General features: G+C 36.5%; 1 protein-coding gene across 4 annotated transcripts; it reads left to right on the top strand.

The window, feature by feature from the left end:
* On the top strand, positions 1-27,176 carry ZNF566 (zinc finger protein 566). 4 transcript variants are annotated; one of them, XM_008712212.2, is made up of 5 exons: positions 1-1,190; positions 9,635-9,705; positions 12,537-12,663; positions 12,956-13,054; positions 25,139-27,176. In XM_008712212.2, the coding sequence occupies exons 1-5, from the start codon at positions 1,130-1,132 to the stop codon at positions 26,161-26,163; spliced, it is 1,383 nt and encodes a 460-aa protein (XP_008710434.1). In that variant the 5' UTR covers positions 1-1,129; the 3' UTR covers positions 26,164-27,176. The 4 variants fall into 4 exon arrangements, with proteins under 4 accessions (XP_008710434.1, XP_008710435.1, XP_040488773.1 ...); XM_008712213.2 differs by having other exon boundaries at positions 2-1,190; positions 12,980-13,054; XM_040632839.1 differs by having other exon boundaries at positions 3-1,190; positions 12,959-13,054.

Below are 27,176 nucleotides of genomic sequence, written 5' to 3'. Positions count from 1 at the left end.
TCAAGCTTTAGCTCACTTATCAGCTCAATTATGTAAACTTTCTCCCATCCAAAAACAAAAACAAAAAAATGTCCCAGGAAAATCTATCCTTGTTACTGTTTTACCATTGTGGCTCAGCGATTTACTCTCCAAGATACAATACCAGTCATACACACAGTGATACTTATTTAAATTACCCATCTCTCTGTCTCTCTGTCTCTCTCTCACACACACACACGCACACGCACACAGACACACACAAAATCCTGAGTCCCGTTTCTCCCTCTTTCCACGACTCCCAACATCCTAAATACACACACCGGGAATCTCTTTACTTGCTCCCTGCAAAGGCTGTCTCGCCTCCCCATCATTCTCCTCAGGCCCTGACTTTCATACAGAAATCACTAGCACAGAAAAATACCTGCCCCCTTCGCGCGTCGGAAACCTCTCCCTTTTGGCCTCCACAACCCCGTTTCATGTTTAGCAATTCCTCCCTCTGGACCTCCCCAATCCCGTCGCAAGTTTCTAATCTCCTTCCTTTCGGCCACCCCAGCTTTGAGTCTCAGAAGCTCAGGTCCCACAACTCCTCCGCACTGAGGAACCGCAAGCCAAACTCACGCCCGAACAAAGGCCGAAAGGGTTACCCGAGAAGCCTGCGCACTCTTTGGGCGCAGTGACACTCCCAGAAGTCTCTGGAGTGTAGCCAGGCGCAAACTGTGAAAAATCAAGACGAATTTCAAACGGTCCATCCACCGCTTTCCCTGCTCCGAACTACATTTCCCAGAAGGCTCAATGGTGCCTATTATCTTACCTAAACCAAACTAGCCCTCCTCTTCCTGAGCCCGTATCTCGGGGGAAAAAGGGTGGGTCCGCGAAGGAACCGCATTTCAAACACGTCGGAGTGGCTTTCCCTGGAAGCCACTGCCTAAGGCTCTGCGTGGCCTCCGGTGCGCGGTTCCATGAGGGGGAGCAATCCTTTAAGCAAGCGGGGCCGTAGCTAACCCCTGACAGAAAGCCTGACAACCGGGAGCCATCTTGCTCGCCACAGGTAACTTTCTGACTACAACTCCCAGAGGACTCCTCGGCATCATTGTGATTCTCGCGTGAATTCAGCCTCAAAGTCACGCGCTGGCGGGACCCTCAGGTCTGCATGCGCATCTGTTGCAGCGCTGTGCCGTGTACTGCTGTTTTGGAAGCTTGGAAGGCCTTAGGTGAGGGTCCCCAGGAGAGGGCGGAGGCGGAGGCTCGGCTTTGTACGTCCGGATAGGTTAGATTGAAATTGTAGTACTGTGTCTGGTGGTATGTGGTGAATGACCGTGTGGTTGCGACTAGCAGTTCCTGTGGTGAGTGTGTACTTCCAGAGATTACCAGTGTGCAGCAGAGTCTGGGGACCCGTGATTGTGCTGGTGTGATTGGATGGGACCCGATGGTGTGTGTGTGATTGGGACCACGTGCAACGTTGTGTGTGCTCGTGTGGGGAGCTTGTGACTCAGTGGATGTGATACAGCGTTTGTCCCCGTAAGGGTGTGTGATTGTGCGACATTGTGACTGTGTGCTGCAGAGTACAGGTGGGGGTACCTGTGAATACTCTGTGATTTTATCTGGTTAGTGTGGTTGTAACTGTGCGACCATTTGCTGGTGTCAGGTGTTTGTGACAGTGCGGTTGTGACTGAATGTCCTCTTGGTAAACGTGTTATTGTGCTCATGTGACCATTTGAGGCCCTGGGTGGGTGGCCCTGTTGCTTTGGTTGTGGGTTACCTCTAGCTGTATGTCCCCGTGGTGGTCGTGTGATTGTTTGGGTGACTGGATAAACGTATGAGGTTTTTTCACTTATATTGCCTACCTAAGTATTATACTGTAGTTTTCCCTGATTTTAAAACTTTTACAAATGCTATCATATTGTCTTTTTTCTTTTATTTGTACAACTATGTTTTTGAGAATTGCCCTATTAGATATAGTAGTGTTTCATTTGTTTTCTTTGCTATATTGTTTTTTATCGTTTGAAGTATGCCAGTGTTATTCATCCCTTCAATTAATGATGGGCATTTGAGCTATTTCTAGTTTCTGATTTATCAACAGTGCTGCCACAGCATTCTTTTACAGAGGATACATATGCATGAATTGAGCTACCTGACAATCTACCTGATTTCTGTGTCATGTGATATCTTGCACTTTACTAGATAGTACCAAAATAAATACCTAAGTGGGTGCACAAATTTATGCTTGCACAGCAATGTTTGAAACACCTCATTGCTCCATGTCCCTACCAAAACGTGGTTCTGATAGTTATTTAAAACATTTTTATGAGATACAGCATATATAAAGTACACAAATCTTAAGAATATGAGCTGTATCACAGTTCGTAAATTAACATTAAGAACTTTGCCAGTACCCCCAGAAGATTCCCTCATGCCCCTTCCCAGTTATTTCTCCCACAATCATTGTTCGAAAGTCTATTACCGTTAGTTAACTATTCCTGAACTTCTATATAAATGGAATTGTATAGCATGTGCTCTTTTATGCCTGGTTTCTTTTCTTCCCCATTATGTCTGAGATTCATCCATGTTGTCATTGTACTTAGTTCTCATTACCTATGGGGATATATTGCAATTTATTCATTGCTTACACTATTGAGGACATTTGATAGTTAACATTTTTTTGGCTATTACAAACTGTATTGCTGCTGTGAACATTCTATGTTTTTGGTGAACATGTAAATACTTTTCTCTTGGGTAACTACTTAGGAGTGGAATTGCTAAGTCATACAGTGGGCATATATTTAATAGATACTACCAATTTGTCATGTGGTTGTACCGATTCATCTAGCAATATATGAGTTTCAGTTGCTCCTCATCGTCTCTGTTTGATATTGTGAGTCTTTTATTTTAACTATTCTGGTGGTAGTATAGTGGAATTTCATCACAGTTTTAATTTGTGTTTCCCTGATGGGTAATGATGTTCGGCACTTTTTCATAGGTTTATTGGCCATTTGGATATACTGTTTTTTAAAGTGTCTGTTTAGGTCTTTTTGCCCACTTCCCTTTAAAAAAATTTTTTTTTTTCATTTTAAAAAACTTTTTATTTTCATATTGTAAATATAGTGTAAAGAATTCCTATATTATAAGTCTTCACTCAGGTGCCCTTGGTACAATGATGAAAATCAGGAAATTTACATGGATATAAGAGTTTTGACTAATTTATAGACCTTATTTAAGTTTTGCTAATTGTCCTATCAGTGCCCTCTTCTTTTCCAGGATCCAATCGAAGATTCCCACGTTGATTTAATTGTCTTACCGCTTCCCATCAGACTTAGTTCTTTAGTCTTTTTTATCTTTCATGACCTTGACACTGAAGAGTACTGGCCATTTATTTTGTAGAATGTCTTTCAATTTGGATTTGTCTGCTTTTTCCTCATGGTTAAATTTAGACCAAGCATTTTTGGCTAAAAGATCACAGAAATTATGTTTGTGTTCTTCTCAATGTGTCATATAATGTTATCAATATATTTCATTACTGGTGATGTTAACTATGATCACTTGGTTGAGGTGGCATCTGCCAGGTTTCTCCTTTGTAAAACTACTATTTTTCTCTTTTCAACTAGTAAGTATCTTGTGGGGAGACGCTTTGAGACTATGCAAAAATTCTGTTCTCATGGGGGTACCTGGCTGGCTTAGTCAGAAGAACATGCAACTCTTGTTCTTGGGATCATGAGTTTAAGCCCATGTTCGGGGTATAGAGATTACTAAAATAAACATTAAAAAAAATACTGTTCTCATCATACTTTCACCCATTAACTTTAACATCCATTGGTCATTCTTGTCTGTAACAATTATTACTGTGATGTTTGTCTAGTGGTGATTTTCTCTTTCCACCATTTCTTCTATATTAATTTAAATTCTGTAAAGAGCTGTCCTTTACAGATGTCCCCATTATTTATTCAATTATTTATTAACTCGTGGGTATTTATTTTACTCTGTGAGTTTTAATCCATTATTATTTTTATATATTTTGTTGTTCACATTGTCCCAGATTTGGACATTAGGAACTTCTTCAAATTAGTTCCTGTGTCCTTTTAACATGGCATCATTTTCGAGTACTTTCTTATGCTTATGTATATCTTTTCCCATTTTCCTAGAAAGTTTTTAGCCCTTTGTCTTTTATGATTAGTCCCTTTTTTTTTTTTTTTTGTATCTTGAAAAGAAATCTTTATTTCCAGGTTCCTAAAGATATTCTGTTTTATTTTAGAAGCTTTATAGATTTAGCATTCATATTTAAGTCTATGGTCCATCTTGAATTAATTTTTGTGTATGATATTTATTGAAAACACCATCCTTGCCCATCTGAATTGCAGGAGGCTTTTATCATAAGTCAGGTGACATATATGTGGCCCTCTTTTTGGACTGTATTCTGTTCTATTATCTTTTTGTCAGTGCCACTGTCTTGAAATCTACAGTATTAGTCCTTTGACTTTTTTACATTTCTTTTTCAAGACTGTCTTGGTTGTTGTAAGTCCTTTCAATGGATGTCAGAATCAACTTGTTAATTCTCACAAAAAATGAAAAATCCTTTCTAGTGTTTTGTTTATGAGTATATTTGTTAATTTGGGGAGAATTGCCATCCTATCAATATTGAATCTTCCAATTAATAAATATGGTGTATGTCTACATTTGTTAAGGTCTTTAATTTCTCTCAACGCTTTGTTGTAGTTTTCAGTGCACATCTTTTGTTAGATTTGTACCTGGGTATTTGACATTTATTGTTGAAATTGTACATGGTTTATTTTTTTTTTTAAGATTTTATTTATTTATTTGACAGAGAGAGACGGCCAGGAAGAGAGGGAACACAAGCAGGGGGAGTGGGAGAGGAAGACGCAGGCTCCCAGCGGAGGAGCCCGATGTGGGACTGATCCCAGAATGCCGGGATCACACCCTGAGCCAAAGGCAGAGGCTTAACGACTGCGCTACCCAGGCGCCCCGAAATTGTACATGGTTTAAATTTTTTTTTCATTTTCCATTTGTCTGTTGCTAGAAGTACAGTTGTTTTTTGTATATTGTCCTTGGATCTAGCATCTACAAAACACCTACTGCATATGCTATTTATCAAGTTGAGGAAGTTCTCTTTCTCATTTGCTAAGATTTTTACATTAATGAGGGCTGAATTTGGCAAATGCATTTTCTCTATTGAGAGGATCGTATTTTTTTTATTGTTACCATCAATGTGGTAAATTTTCTTAAATTCATATTTTGAACCAGGCTTTCATTCCTGAAGTAAACCCTACTTGTCCATAATGTATTAATCTTTTCAAGAATTTGACTGGGTTAGGGGCACCTGGGGGGCTCAGCCGTTAAGCATCTGCCTTTGGCTCAGGACATGATCCCAGGGTCCTGGGATTGAGCCCCATGTCTGGCTCCCTGCTCCACGGGAAGCCTGCTTCTCCCTCTCACACTCCCCTTGCTTATGTTCCCTCTCTCGCTGTCTCTCTCTGTCAAATAAATAAATAAAATCTTAAAAAAAAAAAAAAAGAATTTGGGTTAGATTTGCTAATACTTTATAGAATTTCTGCATGTATGTTCATGAGAAATAGTGGCCCATAATTTTCTTTTCCTTTAATGTGTTTGTTTTGGCATCAGGCTTATATTAGCTTCATAAAATGAGTTAGGAGGAATTCCCTGTCATTTTTCTATTCACTACATATAAAACTAAAGCTTTTCCTTAAATTTGGAAGAATTTACTGGTGAAGCTGTCTGGGCCTGAAATTTTTCTTGATAGGAAAACTTTTATTTTATTTATTTAGAGAGGCTTAAGCAGGAGGAAGAGCAAAGAGGGAAGGAGAGGAGGGGGAAAGAATCCCAAGCTGACTCCATACTGTGCACAGAGCCCGACACTGGGGCTCAATCTCAGGAAGCTGTGATCATGACCTAAGCTGAAACCAAGAGCCAAATGACTAACTGACTGAGCCACCCAGGCACCCTGGAAGATTTTTAAACTATGGAATCAATTCACCTCTTCAGATATTTCAGGTTTTTTGTTTGTTTTGTCCATTTCGGCATGTTTTTTTAAAAAATTTATCTGTTTCATCTAAACTTTCAAATTTAGCATAAAGTTATTAGTATTCTCTTACGTTTTTAATGTCTATGGACATCTATAACGATGTTCCCTTTTTCATTCCTGATTTTGTTTATTTGTGTTATCCCCCTCTTATTCATTGGTGCTGTTGGTAATGTGTCTTTTCTTCTTCCGGGTTCTTTCTTTCTTTCTTTCTTTCTTTCTTTCTTTCTTTCTTTCTTTCTTTTTTTAAAGATTTTATTTATTTGACAGAGAGAGAGACAGCCAGTGAGAGAGGGAACACAAGCCCGGGGGAGTGGGAGAGGAAGAGGCAGGCTCCCAGCAGAGCAGGGAGCCTGATGAGGGGCTCGATTCCAGAATGCTGGGATCATGACCTGAGCCAAAGGCAGACGCTTAACGACTCAGCCACTCAGGGGCCCCTTCTGGGTACTTTCAAGACTTTTATCTCTGATTGTGGCTTTGCTTTTTGTTTTGTGTGTTTTCCTTTTCATTTCTTATTCAGGTTTGCTGAGCTTCTTGAAACTCTTGCTGAGGCTTTTTATCAGCTAATCAGTTCAGATATTAATTTTTCTCCAATCTTTTTTCTTCTTCAGAGGCTCCACTTACCTATATGGTAAATCTTTTGACTATGTCCCTTTTGTCTTATACTCACTTCTGTTCTTTCTGTTCTGTTTTTCCTCTGCATTTCATGTGGGGTTTTTTTTTTGTTTTTGACTTGTCTTTGAGTTCAGTAGTTCTATCTTCTGCTTGTCTGGTCTCATGTTAAAACCATACAATGACTTCTTAATTTTTTTTTTTTAAGTCTATTTTATTTTATTATTTTTTTAAAGATTTTCTTTCTTTCTTTCTTTCTTTTTTTTTTTTTAAGATTTTCTTTATTTATTTGTCAGAGAGAGAGAAAGAGAGAGCACAAGCAGGGGGAGCAGCAGGCAGAGGGAGCAAGGAGCCCAATGGAAGACTTGATCCCAGGACCCTGAGCTGAAGGCAGACACTTAATTGACTGAGCCACCCAGGCATTCCTATTTTATTTTATTTTTTTAGTAATCTCTGCACCCAATGTGGGGCTCAAACTCATGACCCCAAGATCAAGAGTCGCATGCTCTTCCTCCTGACCCAGCCAGGTGCCCCAACTTCCTAATTTCTTAATTTACTGATCTAGGTTGTCTATTTGATTCTTTTCTATAGATTTCAGTTCTATTTAATTTCTTCATCTTATCCATTTGCCTATATTTTTTAGTTGTTTTTAACATTTTAATTATAGCTATTTTAAATTATTTGTTTGCCAGTTCTAATCTCTGAATTGTCCATAGTTCTGCTTCTATTTTCTGGTTTTCTCTACCAATTTTTAGTTGGGTGATAGGTATTGTGTCTCAAACAACCATGGAGGCCAAGGGCAACCACTACCTACGTCTAGCCTTCTCATTATATAAGAAAAATTAGTGCTTTTCAGTTCTCTGTTAACTAACAGACAAATGCAGTTCTTAGCATACAGAAAAATTTCAGGATAATGTTGGAAATAATTTAGACATTATATTTTTATCAAAAGACTGGCTTATTGTTTAGAAGAGTGCAAAATTCTCAAAAATTTTATTTACTAGATTTCAAAGGACTCTCTTGTCTGTAGTGGTATCTTTTGTTGGTGCTCCATACCCAAGGTGTGGTTATTTTGCAAGCATACTACTCTTGGCCACAGAGATCATTGGCTTTAAAAGGGAGGAGCAGATTCCCCAGATAGCAAGAATTCAGCCAGAGAGGATATACTCTAGGAGCAAACATGAAGAGGGTTGGTAATGTAACACATGGAAATATTGAAATAAGAATGTTTCCTGCCCATTCTACCTGGAAGGTACAGCACTTGAGGATGTCCCTTTAACCAAGGAAAGGCCTTGGTTAGCATAAAGGGGGACTTAAAGTGAGAAGTATGAAAAAAAAAAAAAGAGAAATATGGGAGAAGGAGCCCAGTTTCCAAGTCTTCCTGGATTACTAGTGATTCTTTAGTATGTAGCACAATTCCTGGCACATAATAGATTATGTTGGTTTATTTAAAAAAATTACTAAGAGCTTAATAAATAGAAATAATAATAAAATATTAAAGGAGTGCTTTCAGATTTTAAAGAAGAGACATTTGTGGATTACTTTGGTTTTCGTTTCCTGAAACACGTATATCCCTGGGGAAATGCAGTGAGTGCTTGGGGATAGAGGTATCCATTAAATAATTGATTACAAGATTCTACTTCCTGGGTGGTCAGTTTTACATGCAATTTTTTTTTAAGATTTTATTTATTTGAGAGAGAGCATGTGAGAGAGAGAGAACACACAAGCAGGGGGGAAGGGTAGCAGAAGGGAAAAGCAGATTCCCGACCAAGCAGGGAGCCCAATTTTGTACTCAATCCCAGGATCCTGGGATCATGACCTGAGCCAAAGGCAGACGCTTAGCTGACTGAACAACCCAGGTGCCCTACATGCAATTATAGATAAATTGTTTAATGATCAAGGAGCTTTGTACAGGAATGCTCACTGACCTTTATACTTTTATAATGCTCTCTTTATTATATTCCTGAATCTAATACATATATATATAACAAAAAAACCCATATGTTATTAAACATTTCAGCATTGATCTCAAATTCATTTATGCCCCTTAAACAATTTAGACTTCTATTAGTATTTTAGTATAACATTCTTTTGGACATTTTAAACATCTTAAGCACACAAAATATATGCAATTATTACAAATTTTATTACTACGCTTACAATTAAAAGCATTCTAAGGCATCAGTGATAAGGATTTAGTCCATTTCTACATTTCCGTATTTTTCATTCCTTCCTATTGTTATTCTAATTTAAATATCTTCCTAAAGTTTTTGTAATCTTGCTTTGTTTGCTTTTCTGCATTTCACTTTTCTTAAGATAAGATTCATTAACCCCCCCAAAAGTCTTTTCAAACTGGGCAAGATCAGAGGATCTGGTTCATCAACCAGTTGTTTCCTGCTCAGGACCTGGGACCTGGTTGTACAATCCAAGATCATTAAAAACTGTTTTGACAAATGTATATTCAAACTAAAATGTATATGAACAACTTTTAGGAATTATTCCAAATTCATATAAAGGTAAAATGATATGTATACAAGCTATTTATTACAGCATTGTTTGTTATAGTGAAAGACAAGAAACAACCCAAATGGTCACAGGCAGTAGATTGGTTAAATAAAGTGCATCCATTTAATGAAATAAGTGTAGCTAAGGGAATTACATAGCTCTGTATGTACTAGTTGGGATCCAGTTCACGATATATTAAGTAAAAATAGTGATATGTATAACCGTGTGTATAATATGCTGTCATTTGTGTAAAAAAATTGTATCTTTGTGTGTATATGTACTCTATATTCTCCAAGCCATATCAGATTGTTGAAATTTATCCTACTCCAGTCAAAGACTGAGGTCTCTGGAATAGGGGATAATGAAAGATTTGCCCATTTTTCTCACTGATACCCCTCAAGTGTTTGTGTGGGGTGAGCAGAGGGAAGTGATCATTCTGGGAGCTATGAAGCAAGTGGAATCTTATGGAGCTTCTTTTGTCTTCCCCAGCTTTGCCCTTTTCCAAGAGGTGCCCAGAGGAGGACTGGTCTTTTTCGGCAAATACCAAAGCCATGGCTCAGGTGAGATGCTGTTTTCTTTTGCTCAAATAGAATCATTTTTACCCCTAGTACATGTAAACATTTGTTTTCCTCATCATGATATTTTTAGTGTTTAAAAAACAACAACAACGGGGCGCCTGGGTGACTCAGCCGTTAAGCGTCTGCCTTCGACTCAGGTCATGATCCCAGGGTCCTGGGATTGAGCCCCGCATCGGCCTCCCTGCTGGGCGGGAAGCCTGCTTCTCCCTCTCAGACTCCCGTTGCTTGTGTTCCCTCTCTCTCTGTCTCTCTCTGTCAAATAAATAAATAAAATCTTTAAAAACAACAACTTTCAGCCATCTTAGTTAAAAGCAATGTCAGCCTCAAAGTTCTCTTACCCTTTTGCTCTAAAGAAAAAGGTCTTCAGTAAGTCAATTAAAAAAATGTCTCTTTTGGTGGAAATACTTACAGAAAAAAGAAGTGCTTCTATCACCATTCTTGGAAAAAAGTAATAAAGTCTGGTTAAAAATGTTTACACTCTTGCATTACAGGTAACAGAGGGCCACGTGGTTAGATGACAAGTCTCTCTGAAGAGGTCTTTTTTTTTTTTTTTTAAGATTTTATTTATTTATTTGACAGAGAGAGAGACAGCCAGCGAGAGAGGGAACACAAGCAGGGGGAGTGCGAGAGGAAGAAGCAGGCTCCCATCAGAGGAGCCTGATGCGGGGCTCAATCCCAGAACACTGGGACCCACCCTGAGCCGAAGGCAGACGCTTAACGACTGAGCCACCCAGGCGCCCCTCTCTGAAGAGGTCTTAATCAGATTAAAATCCAGCAGAAAATTGCTTATGGATTCCATCAAGAATCCTTATTTGTTCCTACAAAGAGATTAATTACATAATGTAAAAATGGTCTGAGACCAGGTTTCGAAAAAACACTTTACGCTGGTTAACATGGTTCCCATTCAGGAACCTGACCCCCATTTCTTCATAAACAACCCCAAGGCCCTCCCCAGTTCCCTATTTGTTTAAGCAATGTTTACAAACTCATTTAGTAAGTCCTTCAGCATCTTCTGTCTTAGACTTTTGCCAGAAATCTTGATAGAACAGAAATGCATTCCCCATTTGTTAATGAATCTAATTTGCTTGGACAGTGATTTGATGGGATGGAATAAGTAATTAGGGGCACCTCTTAGGGAAAAGCCCTGATCATCACAGACTTAGGTTTTCAAAGAAGAAAATATGTGGAATGGTTTTGCTTGATATCAGTCTTAATACATGGAAAGATCTCCTGGCATATGAGCCTTTCAGATTTGGGGATATGACTCCTGGTTAGTAGAAAGCTCTGACAGCTCACCAGATCATCCATGATAAATAGACTTCAGTAATGCTATTGTGTGAATCTGGACCATCTCCCATCACTTTCCTATAGCACAGGAACAAAGGGAATTTACAGTTGAGCAATGGGTAATTATAAGTAAGATTGGGCCAATACTGAGGAGCTCTTTAAATATCACCTTCAACCTCAGTGTCTGAAAACCAAGGAAAACTTGTTTTATATCCATATAATAGAATATTGTTCAGTTAAAAAATATGCTTATGAAAAGAATTTGTTGGAACAAGGAATTAACTCATTACATAATAGTATGACATGAGAAAGGATCAGTCTTGAATTTAAAGTCATTTTACAAGTGAAGTAGTGCTATTTCAATCTTGCCCCATCACTGGTCCCACTCCTAAAACATGACTCAACTCTGTTGAGTGTGGTTTAATTACTATCTTTTGATGAATCCGTTTAACTCTCTTGACTTACTACAGAGTGGAAGGGACATTGTACTCTTGTATTGCACCCTTCATTTCCTCTGATTCTGTTATTAATTATATTACAATTTTTTGTTGAATCAGTAGTGTACAGAATATTATGACTGCAAATATTGCTCACTGCTAAGCCAGCTCATACCTCTGTTCTGTTACAACCTTCATTTTTCCTGGGGTTAATTGCTTTTTTCCTCCCATTTGCTTAGTTGTCCATGTTTTCCCTTTGGTCAGACACATCAGTTCATTTTGAGTGTAGAGACTGCCATGCCCTTTTCTCTTTTCCCTGCTCCCACCCAGTCTGGTTACTCTCTGGGTCTGCTGTGTAACTTTCCCAAGACCTCCCCTTTTTTGTTTACCTGAGATTTTCCTTCACTGTTCTCCTGTGTTAATTCAGCTATTTCTTGAATACTCCCTTCGTTTTGGTGGAGCACATCTTCTGGTAATTTCCTAAGAAATGTGCTGGAGTCCTTTTATGTCTAGAAATGTCTTTTTTCAACTCTCACAACAGAATGATAGTTTGTTATGGAATCTAGATCAGAATTTCTTTTCTCCATCAGTATATTGAAGAATTATTCTTATCACTTCTTGTTTTTAGTAGTGTTCTTGAGAACCTCATTGCCCCTCTGACTCTTGATGTCTTTTATATGATCTGCTCTCTGGGTACTTTTAATGTCTTCTCTTTATCCCTTATTCAGAAATTTTACTCTTAGCTATTTGGGAAAAGAAGAGAGAGAAAGAGGCTCACATGTGTTGATGACTTATTGTATGGCAAGTATTATGCTAGCCATTTGTATATACTATTTCATTTAATTGGGATACTCCTCTTAGCAGGATTTTGTACCTTCCCAGTTTTATCTGGGGGAAACAATGAACGTGGAAACACAAGATTCGGTCCGGCTTATATGTTTACAGTCCTCCATGTGCGTCCCAAACATCCAGCCCCACTCTACATGCTTGCTGTTTTTCACTTCTACCTTTATTCTTTTCTTGTCTCTTTCCTTCACAAAAAAACACTTCTTTTTATTAATCAAGTCATCTACGTGGTTGTTGTTCCAGGAGTCAGTGATGTTCAGTGATGTGTCCATAGACTTCTCTCAGGAGGAGTGGGAATGCCTGAATGATGATCAGAGAGATTTATACAGAGATGTGATGTTGGAGAATTACAGCCACCTGGTTTCAATGGGTAAGGATGTCCGTCCATAATAATTCAGATTCTGCCCTTAGAAGGTTACTTTCTCCCATGTGAAATACCCACCTTTCAAGCAGGTATTTCTACATCCTCTGCTCAGAGGAATGTTTTTAATATTGTAGCATTAGAAAAAAAGAAGCTGCGTTGAGTCATGGGGGAAGTTTCAAGTCCTCTGTTATGTTTCATAAATCTGATATACCTTTCTTTGACTCTTCTTAATGAAGGAACTAAATTTGAATCCTGGGATATTCTCATCATAAACTTATTTCGTTACTTCTTTTGTAAGCAGGACATTCTGTTTCTAAACCAGATGTGATCTCCTTCTTGGAGCAGGGGAAGGAGCCCTGGTTGGTTGACAGAGAACTAACAAGAGACCATTGGCCAGGTAAGTGAGGCATGGCAGGTAATGAGCCAGTTGGTCAGTGGAAAGACTGTACCTTTGAGGTGCTATCTGGGAATCTCCCCTTAAAAGCTTTAGGCCCCTTGTACACAAGTAAGCCTTTTCAGCATGAGCTTTCAAATGACCTTACATTTTCCCCTTACATAACACACTCTACCTGCTTTTCTCCTCTTATACTTCTTTCCAATTCCTCTTCTTGCCTAGTTCTAACTTGCCAGTCACCTCCTCTATCCTCTCTAATGATATTCCTTTCTATCCATATTTTGGATCCAATTCCTCATCAGTTCTCATCCTCTTTTGTATTTAATCTTAAAAAAGCACCACTGTCTCCTGAAATACGTTTTTATTCTGTATTGCCAAAGGCTTATATTCTTTAGAGTTTTTTAGATAAAGTAACGCATTTAGCCATTGCTTCATTCATACTTACAACAAACATTTACTGATTTTCAAATGTGTAAGGTACTCTGATAGATACTGCAGAGGTTAAAGAAATAATTTCAAAATGTATAGCTTAATGGGGTACTAGAACACATCTATATATAACTTCTATAAGTAGAACCATCATAAGAGAGGTTAAAGTAGGGAGCAGAAAAAATGAGGGATTAGGATATAGAAGAGAAATTAATCTGTATAAATGTCATAGAGGGAGATTTGAGTGTGCATGTCATTAACTTTAGGTAGGATGTTGGAAATAAAGGCTCTGTGCCTCCATTGAAAACTTAGAGCTGGCAACGATAAACAGAATTGGTATGAAGGAGTTTAAACAGTACAGTGCACTCATTCATTCAGTATATGTTTATTGAGTACCTGTTGTTTGCCCAGCACTATTCTCAACACCGATGTTATAGCAGTGAACAGAACATGCAAAATCTGTATTCCCAGAGCCTACCCTCCAATGTGGAGAGAGATACAAAAATAAATGAATATCTATCACGTAATAGTAAGTGCTAAAAAGAAAAACAAAACAGAGAAAGGGGCAGAGGATGCTATTTTATAGGATGGGGTAAGAGAAACTTTTCCAATTAGGTGACATTTCAGCAGAAACTTGAAGAAGTACAGCAGTAAATCATTGTGTGTGGTTACCGGAAGGAAGAACAGTCCAGAGGGAGGAAGCCAGATAGTCAGGGGCCCTGAAGCAGGTGTGCATTGGCTGTGTTCAAGGAGCAGCCAGAAGACTAGTGCTTTACCCTGGTTATTTTAAGTATTTCACATAAATCCAAGACTTCATGTCATTTCACGTTTGCATAATCTCAGCATATAGTTCTAAAAAATGTGGACATTTTTTCTTTATGAAACTTTAATGCCATTATCATCCCTAATAAATTTTACAATTTCTTGATGCACTGGATTTTTTCATGTCATTATATTGAATACTAGTGAGAGTGGACATTGTCATCTTAATGGTGCTATTGCCTTTAACTTGCTCACTACTAAATTTTACCCTTTTCATCTATTACTATCCTTATTTTTTCAGTCAATTGTTATGGACTTTATGAAATAAAATCCATTTACCCATTTCTTTTTAATTTTAATTTGCATTGGCATCTTTAATATGTATTTTCAATGTTTTTGTAGCTCCTTAGTGATTATTGTGATTTCTGATTTTAGAAAATTAACAGTCCTCTACAAATTTTATAAGACTTTATTCTGTCGTGTTTCTTTAGATTTTCTGTAATTTGTTTTATACCATTTAAATCCATTTTAAGTTTCTTTTGCAATAAGGTATAAATTGAGAGTCTAAGTCGATTAACCTCCCTCCCTCACACACACACATCTTAGCACCATGTCATCATTTAGCTGATTCATCATTGTTTTATCTGCCTGTTCAATAGTACTGATTTATGTTAGTATTTCAGGGCCTCTTTTTTATTTCTTTTATCCATCTGTCCACTTATGCCTACAGAAATAGATATGCCTAGCCAAAGTTACTATATTGTCATTTATCTTATTCGAAATTATCACAAATAATGTAACAAACTGCCAGTGGACATTCCAACAGTTATGAAATGAACTTTCATGGAACCATTACCCAGGTCAGGAACTACAGCAGTGCCAACACAGATCTCTTTGTGTCCATAATATCTTTGTGTCCTTTCACAGTTTTACTATCTAAGAGTGCCATCCACAATATACAGTTTAATTTTACTTGAGTTTGAATTTTATGTACATGGAATCGTACTATATATTTTCTTTTAGGTCTTTTTTGTTGAGCATATTGCTTTTAAGATTCATACATAGTGTTGCTTGTAGTCAGACTTGATTCATTTCATTATATAAATATACCACAGTTTATTTAACAGTTCTATTGTTCATAGACATTTGGGTTGTTTATAGTTTTTAACCATTACAATCAGCTATTATGAACATTTTCTGTGTTTTAGGACTAGGAGAGAAGTGAGTGGATCATAAGACTCATGTCTTCAGCTGCCAAATTTTCAACTTTTCTTTAATGCCTATACTAGTTTACAATCCCACCAGCAGTATATGAGAGCTCTCATTATTGCACGGTTTCTAACATATGGTATTGTCATGCTTGGATTTTTTCCAGTTGGTGAGTGTATAGTATAGTTCAGTGTAGTTTTAGTTTGCATTTCCCTTTTTACTGATGAGTTTAACACATTTCATATCATTATTGGTCTCTTGAAATTCTTCTTTAGTGAATTGCCTGTTCAGGTCTTTTTAAAATGTCTTTCTGTTGGATTGTCTCTATTTTTCTTAATGATGTGTAAGGATTCGGTATATATTTTGATTATAAGTACATTCAGTGTTCTAAAATTGTAAATATCTTCTCCCATTCTGAAATGTCTTTTAGCTCTATGGTTTCATTTTGTGAACAGAAGTTCTTCATTTTAGTCAAATTTATCAGTTTTTTGTGCTTCACACTCATTGGATCTTATGTAAGAAATTCCTCCTCAGCTTGTTTTTGAATCTTATATAAACAGAATCACATTATCTGTATTTTTTGGCCTCTTTAAGAAGTCTTTGCTTACCATAAGACCATGAACAGAACATATTCTCTATTATTTGGGGTCCTAATTAAACATTAGGACATATGGATCATCCTTAGTGTCTATTACTTTTTATCCTTTTTTTTCAGCTGATACTGCTTTTACAGGGAATTCCTTAGCTTATTTTGTATCAGTTCACTAATACATTCTTCAGCTATGACCATTTGGCTCTTCAACCTATCTATTAAGTTTTTTATTAAAAAAAAAAGTATAGTTACTTATAAAAAAAAAATACTGTAGGGACACCTGGGTGGCTCAGTTGGTTAAGCATCTGCCTTTGGCTCAGGTCATGATCCCGGGGTCCTGGGATTGAGTCCCGCATTGGGCTCCTTGCTCAGCAGGGAGCCTGCTTCTCCTTCTGCCTGCTGCTTCCCCTGCTTGTGTGCATGCGCTTGCCCTCTCTCTCTCTCTCTCTCTCTCTCTGACAAATAAATAAATAAAATATTTTTAATAAATAAATAAGTAAATAAATAAATAAATAACACTGTAAACAAAAGGGGCCCTTGGGTGGCACAGTCAGTTAGGCATCCAGCTCTTGGTTTCAGCTTGGGTCATGATCTCACAGTCCTGGATCAAGCCCTGCATCTCGGCTCTGAGCTCAGCAAGGAGACTGCTAAAGTTTCTCTCTCCCTATCTCTCTGCCCTTCCCCCCTCTCTCTGCCCTTCCTCCCCACACACACACACTCTCTCTCTCAAATAAATAAATAAATCTTGAAAAAAAACACCTGTATACACAATAGGATATATATAACATAATGAACATAAAATTATAAGATAATAACATGTAAATCTCTAGACTTGCATATGCAAGAGATTTGCTTGGAAATATACCTAGGAATGTAATTGCTGGGTCTTGGCATACATACTTACTCAGCTTTACTAGGTAATACTAAACCATTTTCCAAGTGTTTGTATCACCATCTTTCCCTATAATTGATACTGAAAGATTTTTTTTTCATTTTTTAATCTGATGAGTATAAAATCTTATTTCGTTGTTTCAAATTAAATTTTCCTGGTTACTATTAAAGATGATTGCCTTTCCTTATTTGGCCATTATTGCCTCTTGTGTAATGCCATTCTGATCATTTTTATATTAGGCTATTTGTCTTTTTCCTAAGATTGTAGGAATTTCTTACATATTTTGTGGATACTAATTTTTAGTCAATAATATGTTTATAGACATCTTTTCCTGTTGTAGGTTCTTTATTTACTTTATGATATCTTTTGATGATAGTAATTCTTTATGTTAGTATGGTTACATTATATATTTCATGGTTAAGTTATATATAGTTTATTTTCTTTAAGTTATATGTAGTTTATAAAACAGTCTACTTTTTTTGCTATATGCTTCATATCTTTTTTTTTAATCTTTTTTTCTTTTTTAAAGATTTTATTTTTAAGTAATCTCTACACCCAACGTGGAGCTCAAATTCACATCCCTGAGATCTAGAGTCACATGCTCTACTGACTGAACCAGCCAGGCCCCTCCATATCTTTGAATCTTAAACCTTTTCCTAGCCCAATTTTCCCCTATTTTTTCTTCCAAGAATTTTTATGTTTTGACTTTCTTATTAAAGCCCTATTAACATAACCGAAATTGATTTTTACGAATGGTTTGAGGTAGAGATCAGTTGTAATTTTTTCCCATATAAAAACAAATTATCTTTTCCCCATTGAGTGAAAAGTCCATCTGTTTGCCCCTGATCCACCAATCCACATGTTCCTTCTGCATATATTAAAATTCTGTGTATATATAGGTCTCTCTTGTTGCATTGACCTTTTTATCTACCCCTGTCCTAATTAGTCTTACTTTTGTAAAAAGTCCTGATCTCTGACAAGACAGAACCCTCTACCCTTTCCTTCAGAAGTGTTTGGTTATACTTTGTCTTCCATATAAATTTAAAAATTTACATTAAGTAAAGTTTCACTAAAAATTTTTGGGGGGTACCTGAGTGGCTCAGTCACTTAAGCGTCTGGCTCTTGATTTTGGCCCAGGTCATGATCTCAGAGCTGTGAGATTGAGCCCTGCATCTGGCTCCCTTCTAAGTGTGGAGCCTGCTTAAGATTCTCTCTCTCTCCCCTTACCCTGCTCTCTCTCTTAAAAACAAATTTTTTTCAATATGCATCCATGAATAAAACTCTCAACAAAGTGGGTGTAGAGGGAATGTATCTCAACATAATAAAGGCCATATGTGACAAGCCCATACTCAACTAACATACTCAACTTAAAGCTTTTCTTCTAAGATCAGGAATAAGATAAGGATGCCTACTTTCACCACTTTTATTAACATAGTACCAGAAGTCTTAGAATAATTAGGCAAGAAAAAGAAAGAAAAGGCATCCAAATTAGAAAGGAAGAAGTAAAACTTTCTCTATTTGCAAATAATGTGATATCTATATAGAAAATGCTAAAGACTCCACCAAAAAAAACTTAAAATTAATAAATGAATTCAGTGAAGGCCCAGGATACAAAATCAATATACAAAAATTAGTTACATTTCTATGTGCTAATAATCAACACTCAGAAATAAATTAAGATAATCCCACTTACAATTACTCAAAAAGAATAAAACACCTAGGAATAAATTTAACCAAAGAGGTGAAAGACCTGTACCCTGAAAACTATAAGACACTGATGAAAGAAATTGAAAAGACACAAATAAATAGATATTTGTGTTCATGGATTCCAAGAATGTTAAAATGTCCATACTACCCAAAGCAAGTTACAGATTCCATGAAATCTCTATCAAAATTCCAATGGCAATTTTCAGAGAAATAGAACAATTACAAAGTCGTGTGGAACCACAAAAGAACCAAATAACCAAAACAATCTTGAGAAAGAACAAGGCTGGAGGCATCACACTTCCTGAGTTCAGACTATATTAAAAGCTATCATAATCAAAACAGTATGGTATTGGCATAAAAACAGAAACATCAATCGATGGAACCAAATAGCCCAGAAATAAGCCGACACATAAATGGTTAATTGATTTATGACAAAGGAGCCAAGTATATACAGTGGGAAAAGGACAGTCTCTTCAATAAATGATGTTGAGGAAACTGGACAGCCACATGCAAAAGAATGAAACTAGACCTCTATCTTACACCATACACAAAAATCAGCTCAAAATGGATTAAGGACCTGAACATAAGACTTGAAACCACAAAACTCCTAGAAAAAGATGTAGGCGGTAAGCTCCTAGATCCTTGATATCAGTCTTGGTGATGATTTTTTTGAATTTGACAACAAAAGCAAAGACAACAAAAGCAAAAATAAACAAGTGGGACTACATCAAGCCCAAAATCTTCTGCACAACAAAGGAAATTGTCAACAAAATGAAAAGGCAGCCTACAGAATGGGACAAAATGTTTGCAGATCATATATCTGATAAGGGGGTAATATCTAAAATATATACACAGAACCCATAAACTCTGTAGCAAAAAATCCAATTAAAATATAGAAATAAAAAGAAACATGGAAATTTTAGAACTGAAAAATACAGTGGCCAAAATTTTTTAAACTCACTGGATAAGCTCAATAGAATGGAGATAATGGAGACGTTACTGAACTTGAAGGTAAGTCAAAAGAAATTAGTTCAGGGACACCTGGGTGACTCAGTTAAGTGTCTGCCTTTGGCTCAGGTCATGGTCCTGGGATCAAGTCTGGCATTGGGCTCCTTGCTCAGCAGGGAGCCTGCTTCTCCCTCTCCCTGCTGCTCCCCCTGCTTGTGCACTCTCTCTTTCTCTCTGACAAATAAATAAAATCTTAAAAAATTTGTTCACATAAATAATGGAGAGAATAAATATTGAAAACTTGCCTCAGGGACATGTGAGACAACAACAGAGGTTTAATATTTGTCATTGAAGTCCCAGAAGGACAAAGTTCAGGACTGAAAAAAGTATTTGAAGAAATAATGGCTTACCAAATTTGGTAAAAGATATAACATACCAATTCAAGAAGCTCAACCACCCCAAAGAAGAGAAACAAAGAAATCTATACCAGACACATCGTAATCAAATTGCTGGAAATGGATGACCAAAAAGTAATGACAGAACCATAGAAAAAATAATGCATTAATTATAGGAAGCAATTATTTGAATGACTGGATTTCTCTTTCTCTTTGTAAACCATGTAGGCCAGAAGGAAGGAATATTTTATTGTGCTTAAGAACTGTTAACCCAGAATTCCAAATCCAGCAAAAATCTTTTAGGAAGGAAGGTGAAATTAAGAAAAGCAGTACTCTAAAGGTACATGGCAACTGAGACTCACCTAATGGTCCCTGTGGGACCAGGCAGTAGTGGGGAGACTGGCTAATGAGAGCAAATTTATACCATCTTAAAGGAGTAAGCACTTGTTACATCTAGAAGACAGCTGTCATATGAGAATGCAGGCTCAGTGCTTCCAAATGATGTTGTCTTTCAAGAAAGTCAGAAATCCAGATTTTCATATTAAATCTGATATCTCAAGGCTGATAACTAATTCAAAACTTTAGAGAACTGTTGGGGGTAACATCAAACACAAATGCATGAGTTGGATACAACCTGATTCATCAGGTTTTTACTTCTATGGAGTTCTCTTCTTCTTTGAACCTCAGAAATTCTACCAAGAAGTATCTGGTTGAAACTCTTCATAAATTCTGCTCAACACAGAGAGGAGCTCTGTTATTACTAAGCATTTTGTTCAACCCTGGAAATTTGTTTCATTGTTAGATCTGCATCATTGCATCATCCAGAACTCATATTTGACATTTATTTTATTTCCTAAATGATTTTCCCTTCTCATGACTCCTACTACTTTTTTGTCACCATTTGTATCCTTTCTCTCAGAATTTTTTTTCATGAATTCTAGTTTTAGTGATAATTGGCTTTTCACTGTGGAATTTGAAGATTTAGCATACACCTTCTTCCTTTATCCTCCAAATATCATGATTTTTAAATTAAATTATTATTCAGTTCACTTAATGACTATGTAAAACGTCTTTCATTGCGGAGCTCTGTAGTCACATTACACTTCTTGTATGACTTGTTCTTTTCCATGCAATTAATCCTTGTTTTAACTGAGAATTGCTTAGTTTTCTCAGTATCTCTGATTAATCTCTTTTCAGACACATCAGGTAACTGGTTTATTTTTTAAGAGACATTTCTCCTCTAACCCTCTGTTCTTCTGTCCCAACTGAGACTGTTACAGAGCTATCATTTTAGAATTTCTCTTCATTATCATCCAATTGATTCGCTTCTGTATTTGGATGCCTCTGATACATTTATTCACCTTGATTCTTGGATCTCTTGCCTTCCTCTTCCTTGGTGTATTCCTTCATTATTCTGAGGCACATGTTCCGAAAGCAACCAAGGAAAGTATCCAAGAAAAGTAAATAGCGTATTTTATGAATCCTTATATGTCTGAAAATGTTTTCATTTCACCCTCATTTTTAATTGATATTTGATGGGAGATGTAATTTTAGGTTGAAAAACTTAACTTCAAAATTTTGATGGCATTGCTCCATGGATTTATAAAATTTAGCATCTAGTGTCACTGAGAAATCCAAAACACATTTAGGTTCTTAATTCTTTTATGTGACCTGTTTAATCTCTTTGGAAACTTTTAGAATTTATTCTTTATAATGTTCTAATATTTCAAGTTGAGATATCATGATGTCAATTTTATTCTTTCATTTGGACACTCACTGAGACATTTCATTCTGGAAACAAAATCTCTGAGATTTTCTTATATTATTTTCTTGATTATTTATTCCCCATTATCTTCTCTGTTCTCTGTATTTCAAGCTTTGAATGTTCACTTTTTATTTCCAGTGCCTGGCACCATGTCTGACATACAGTATGGGCTAATTAAATTTTTTAAATGATTGAGCACTCATAATTCAGATCTTGAATTTCTTGTCTTAGCTCTAGAGTTTCTTTTCTTTTTCTATTTTTCATATTTTTTGTATGTTCTGTGAGATTTTATTAAGTTTTAAATCTCATTAATTTTTGTAAAGGATATTCTTTGAATATTTTTTTCTGACATTATTCTCTTATGAAATTGTTATATGTTTTTAGAAGCATTCTTTTTCTGAATTTTTAAATTTTTCTCCATTATCTCTCTTTCCTGAGTTTTTTTCTTTATTGATTTTAATCGTTCATGTTTAAGATTTTCCTCAAATTGCTAGTGACTTAGGCTATCTGCTCATATAAAACTGTGGTAGTAAAAAGCTGGTCTGAGCTCATTTGTATCTGAGGATGTGTAGATTTATTGGTGGTAGTCACTGTAGAGTGATCTGTCTAGAACAGTTCATTGGCTGACACCACTTATCAGGTCTTTTCTCTTGGGCTGGTTTTCTCCAGAATGGAATCCTCTTCTTTCTTTCTGGGAATCAATAAAATGAGGTTGGCTGCCAGATTCTAAAAGTTTACTGAGAATATCAGGCTTGGGAATCAGCCTACTGTATGGGGTAGATTTGAGAATCTGAGGTCTCTCTGTTTGTTCCAGATTTTCTATTAATCTTCCTTTTTGCAGCCCCTCGTGCACCCTACTTTCAAAGCTACCTGTTGATTGCAGTTCTTGTAAATAACTGGATTGCACAGTAGGACCAATCTGCAACCTAGGTTTCAGTGTGTTTATGGTTGACACATTATTTATTACCATTACCTCTACTCTAGCTTCCAAAATTTTGTTGCTGCTCTTTTGTCTCCATTCTTTGTCCTCATGGAGTTTCTTTCATTTATTATCACTTTAGTGGGACTTATTGAGGGAACAGTAATAAATATATATTCACTGTGTGGTATTTGAAAAGAGTGTGTCCTTTTTTCTAGAGGAATTTTTTAAGACATCTTTTATTGAGTATATATTCAAATACTTGCTAATTGAGTCAGTTAATAAATATTTGTTTTCTTCCAGTATGTACCAGATACTGTGCTTAGAGCTGGATACACATTGATGAAGACAACAGACATTTACTTTTAAAATGAAATAAACACAAAGACCTAACACCTATTCAGGGAAAAAGATATTAAGTGAACCTAAATAAATATATAATTACAAATTGTGAAAATCCTGATAAGGAAGAGAACAGAGTGCTAAAAGTGTCATTACAAGGAGGGTATAATTTGGTCATGGAGTCAGGGAAGGCCTCAAAAAGTATGACCTTTAGAGATTTGGAAAATGGGCAATAATTATTAAGGCAGAGAGTGGGGAGGGGGGGGAAACATCTATGAGACATAAAGAAAAATTCCTGGAAAGACCCTAAGGGGGACTTAAAAACTGGGAGCATTTGAAGAACTGCAAAATAGGGCCAGCATGGATGGGTCTTAGCAACCAAAAGGGAGCATAGCTTGAGATTTGTTTGAAGAGGCAGGCAGCAACTAGGTCATTCAGAGCTTTGTAGACCGTGTTCAACAGTTCGGCTTTTATTGTAAGAGAAATATCATAAGGGGTGGATTCAAGATTGCAAACCTCAAGTGGGAAAACTAGAAAGAAAGAGGCTGTCCTGATAGTTCAAGAAATGTATTAGATATTGTACTGAAAATAGGAGGAAGAGTTTCAAGATATATTTAGGAGCAAGATTAGGTGGTATTTGCTGAATAATTGAGAGAGAGAGACAATGGTACTTGAATGATTTTCACTTTTTTGGTTTTAGGCCTTACCACTGGGTCCATAGTGTAGTCTTCAAAACACTTCACTTGCCCTTTACTCCATTTTTGTATACAGATTCTTTTGTATTATCTCTCAAATACTAAATACTTATTTTATGCCAAATACTTTTTATATATTATTCACAATCCTCACAATGATTATAAGAGTTACTACTTGTGTTGTATAACAAGAGAATTGAGGGCTCAGAAAAATGAACTTTGGTCAAGAAAACAAAGCTTGTAATTAACTTGAGTGTGAGTTCAAAATTCATGACTGAATCTGGTAACTGAATTTTCAGTAGTAGAACACTGTCTTTATATTCTCTTCCTTCTCTTTAAATCTGCAAATGCCCTTCCTGTCAGTTGGTCATCACTATCATAGTGCTTATGTACTTGATAAGTCCTCTTCTCTTTTCCTGAGATTAGCATCACAGAATTCCAAACCAAAAAGTATTTTCATCAAACCCCAAACACATTCCATATTTAGCTGCAAAAGAACCCTTGCTATCTACCACTCATACTAGATTCATTCATTCTCCCATTTGGATTGCCACCCTGTATTTCCTTATCATTTGTTAAAGAGACCCTAGGCCTCCAGTTGCAGAATCTAGACCAGTGCAATCCAGTAGAACTTCCAGTGATGATGGAAATGTCCTGTGTTTGTCATTTCCAACATGGTAGTCATTAGCTACAATCGGCCACTGGAAATGTGGATAGTGCCATTGAGGAGTTAAATTTGAATTTTTATTTAATTTTAATTACGTTAAATTTAAATACACACATATGCTCATGGTTACTGTAATGGACAACATATATCTAACCAGGGGCTGGCAACATTTTCCTCAAGAGCCAGATCATAAATATTTTAAGTTTGCAGTCAATGTGGTCTCTGTTGTAACTACTCACTTCTGCCATTATAGCTTAAAAGCAGTCATAGACAATATATAAACAAATAAGTGTAGCTGTCTTCCAATAAATCTTTTACTTACAAAAATTGTTGCAGTGTTGCAGGCCATAGTTTGCCAACCCCTGGGATTTTTTTCTTAGACATATGCATTTAATCCTTATAATAACTCTATTGTAGGTATGATCATTTCCCTTATTTTACAGTTCACTTGTGGGATGCTCTTATAGCTGTGTGTGCATATGCTGAGAGATTTTATATGTGTATTTATGATTAGACTCACTCTGTAACAAGGGAGATAAGACTTGAATCATCTTCATGTTCAGCAAATTCCTCTAAGTAATTCTGATCAATAGCAATGTTTGGAAACCAATGGCTGGCTTACTGCCCTCATCTTACTATATGATCTGTCCTCGCTCTTTTCTTGTCTATTTTTTTAAAGTTCAGTTTAATTCTTCCATTTTAATTGAAGTTTTATTTCTCCCAAACAAGAAAAATGTGAGTGATTACTTTCATATTTTCTTTCAGTCCTGGAATCAAGATGTGAGACCAAGAAATTATTTCTGAAGAAGGAAATTTATGAAATAGAGTCAGCGCAGTGGGAGATAATGGAAAGACTTACAAGACATGACCTTCAGTGCTCTAGTTTCAGAGATGATTGGGAATGTAATGGCCAGTTTGAGAAACAACATGGCTCTCAGGAGGGACACTTCAGTCAACTGATATTCACACATGAAGGCATGCCCACTTTCAGGCAGCATCCCCCCTTTACGTTACAGCAAATCATTAATAATAAAGAGAAATACTGTGCAACTAAGGAATATAGGAAAACCTTTAGACCTGACTCACAACTTACTACACATCAGATAATTCATCCCATTGAGAAACCCTATGAATGTAAGGAATGTGGAAAGGCCTTTAGACATCCCTCAAGACTCAGTCATCATCAGAAAATTCATACTGGCAAGAAGCCCTTTGAATGTAAGGAATGTGGGAAAACATTTATTTGTGGTTCAGACCTTACTCGACATCACAGAATTCACACTGGTGAGAAACCCTATGAATGTAAGGAATGTGGGAAGGCCTTTAGTAGTGGCTCAAACTTCACTCGGCATCAGAGAATTCACACTGGCGAAAAGCCCTATGAATGTAAAGAATGTGGGAAGGCTTTTAGTAGTGGCTCAAACTTTACTCAGCATCAGAGAATTCATACAGGGGAGAAACCGTATGAATGTAAGGAATGTGGCAATGCCTTTAGTCAGAGCTCACAACTTATTAAACATCAGAGAATTCATACAGGTGAGAAACCCTACGAATGTAAGGAATGTGAAAAGGCTTTTCGTTCTGGTTCAGACCTTACTCGACATCAGAGAATTCATACTGGTGAGAAGCCCTATGAATGTAAGATATGTGGGAAAGCCTATTCTCAGAGTTCACAACTTATTAGTCATCATAGAATTCATAGTGGTGAGAAACCCTATGAATATAGGGAATGTGGAAAGACCTTTAATTATGGCTCACAACTTATTCAACATCAAAATTTGTACTGGTGATAAATGATAGAATGTATGAAATCTGTAGGAAGGCTTTTAATTACAGATCAAAACTATTCAACATTAGAGAATTTATCTTGATAATAAACCCTTTAAATAGGATAATGTAGAAACATCTTATTTGTTGACTCTAGCTTATTCAACCCGAGAAAAATCATGTAGGAGAAACACCCTATGAGTAGAATATATTTTGGAAGCCCTTTAATAAGAGCATATATTTCTTTTGACATTAGATAATTCAAGCTAGCAAATACTGAAAATCATAGCACTTTTGACACCTTTTTCACCTTATTTTAAACCTCAGAATTCATGTGAAATATATTCCTAATTTTCATTTTCCCCCCAATTGATCTATAGTTGCTATATTAATATTTTAACCCATCTTAAATTTATGTGACTGTAAAGTCCATCCCTTTACCTCACGGTTTATAAAATGCCTTTAAGACCTGAAAGAAGTGACCTCTTTATTCAAAGATGGCTTATTCTTTTTGTTATTTACAAAACTTAGGTTTTCTTCTTGTAAAAACATCGATGAACAACTTTCCACACAGTAAACAGAGATCATTTCATAACTTCCTGGTGTTTCCTTATGTTGCTGTGATATCAAATTCCTATTGATAGACATTGTAGTTTCCAGAGTTTTTGCCATTATTCACAGTGTCCTGATGGCAATTCTCCCTAGGCATATCTTTGTATCATGTATTTTAATTGCAGAAATAATGCATGAACATATTTTCCTTTTAAATTTTTAAACATTGCAAATAAGGCAAACATACCCTTTGAGTACCATCCTTGTGCCCATTTCGCATTCTGAAGGATAGTCATTATCTGTTTAGTATTTATCCTTCCTGAGCATTTTTCTATGTTTTTATACATATTTGTCTCAGTAGAAATTATAAAATGGGGATAATTATAATACCTACCTCAAAATTTTATGTGAGGATCAAATAAATCAAGACACATAAAGTGCTTAGAATTGTTCCTGTCATATAATAAATATTCACTGAATGTTG

This window comes from Ursus maritimus, unplaced genomic scaffold, assembly GCF_017311325.1.
Source record: "Ursus maritimus isolate PB19 unplaced genomic scaffold, ASM1731132v1 scaffold_19, whole genome shotgun sequence".
NCBI classification, from domain to species: Eukaryota; Metazoa; Chordata; class Mammalia; order Carnivora; family Ursidae; genus Ursus; species Ursus maritimus.
This window is presented reverse-complemented; position numbering and strand designations above follow the sequence as displayed.

Bases quoted from the DNA above. Each gene is read 5' to 3' on its own strand.
- ZNF566 (XM_008712212.2), top strand. From the start codon at position 1,130: ATGCGCATCTGTTGCAGCGCTGTGCCGTGTACTGCTGTTTTGGAAGCT. The intron at 1,191-9,634 runs GTGAGGGTCCCC...TGTCTTCCCCAG, and splicing joins GGAAGCTTGGAAGGCCTTAG to CTTTGCCCTTTTCCAAGAGG. The intron at 12,664-12,955 runs GTAAGGATGTCC...TTCTTTTGTAAG, and splicing joins CAGCCACCTGGTTTCAATGG to CAGGACATTCTGTTTCTAAA.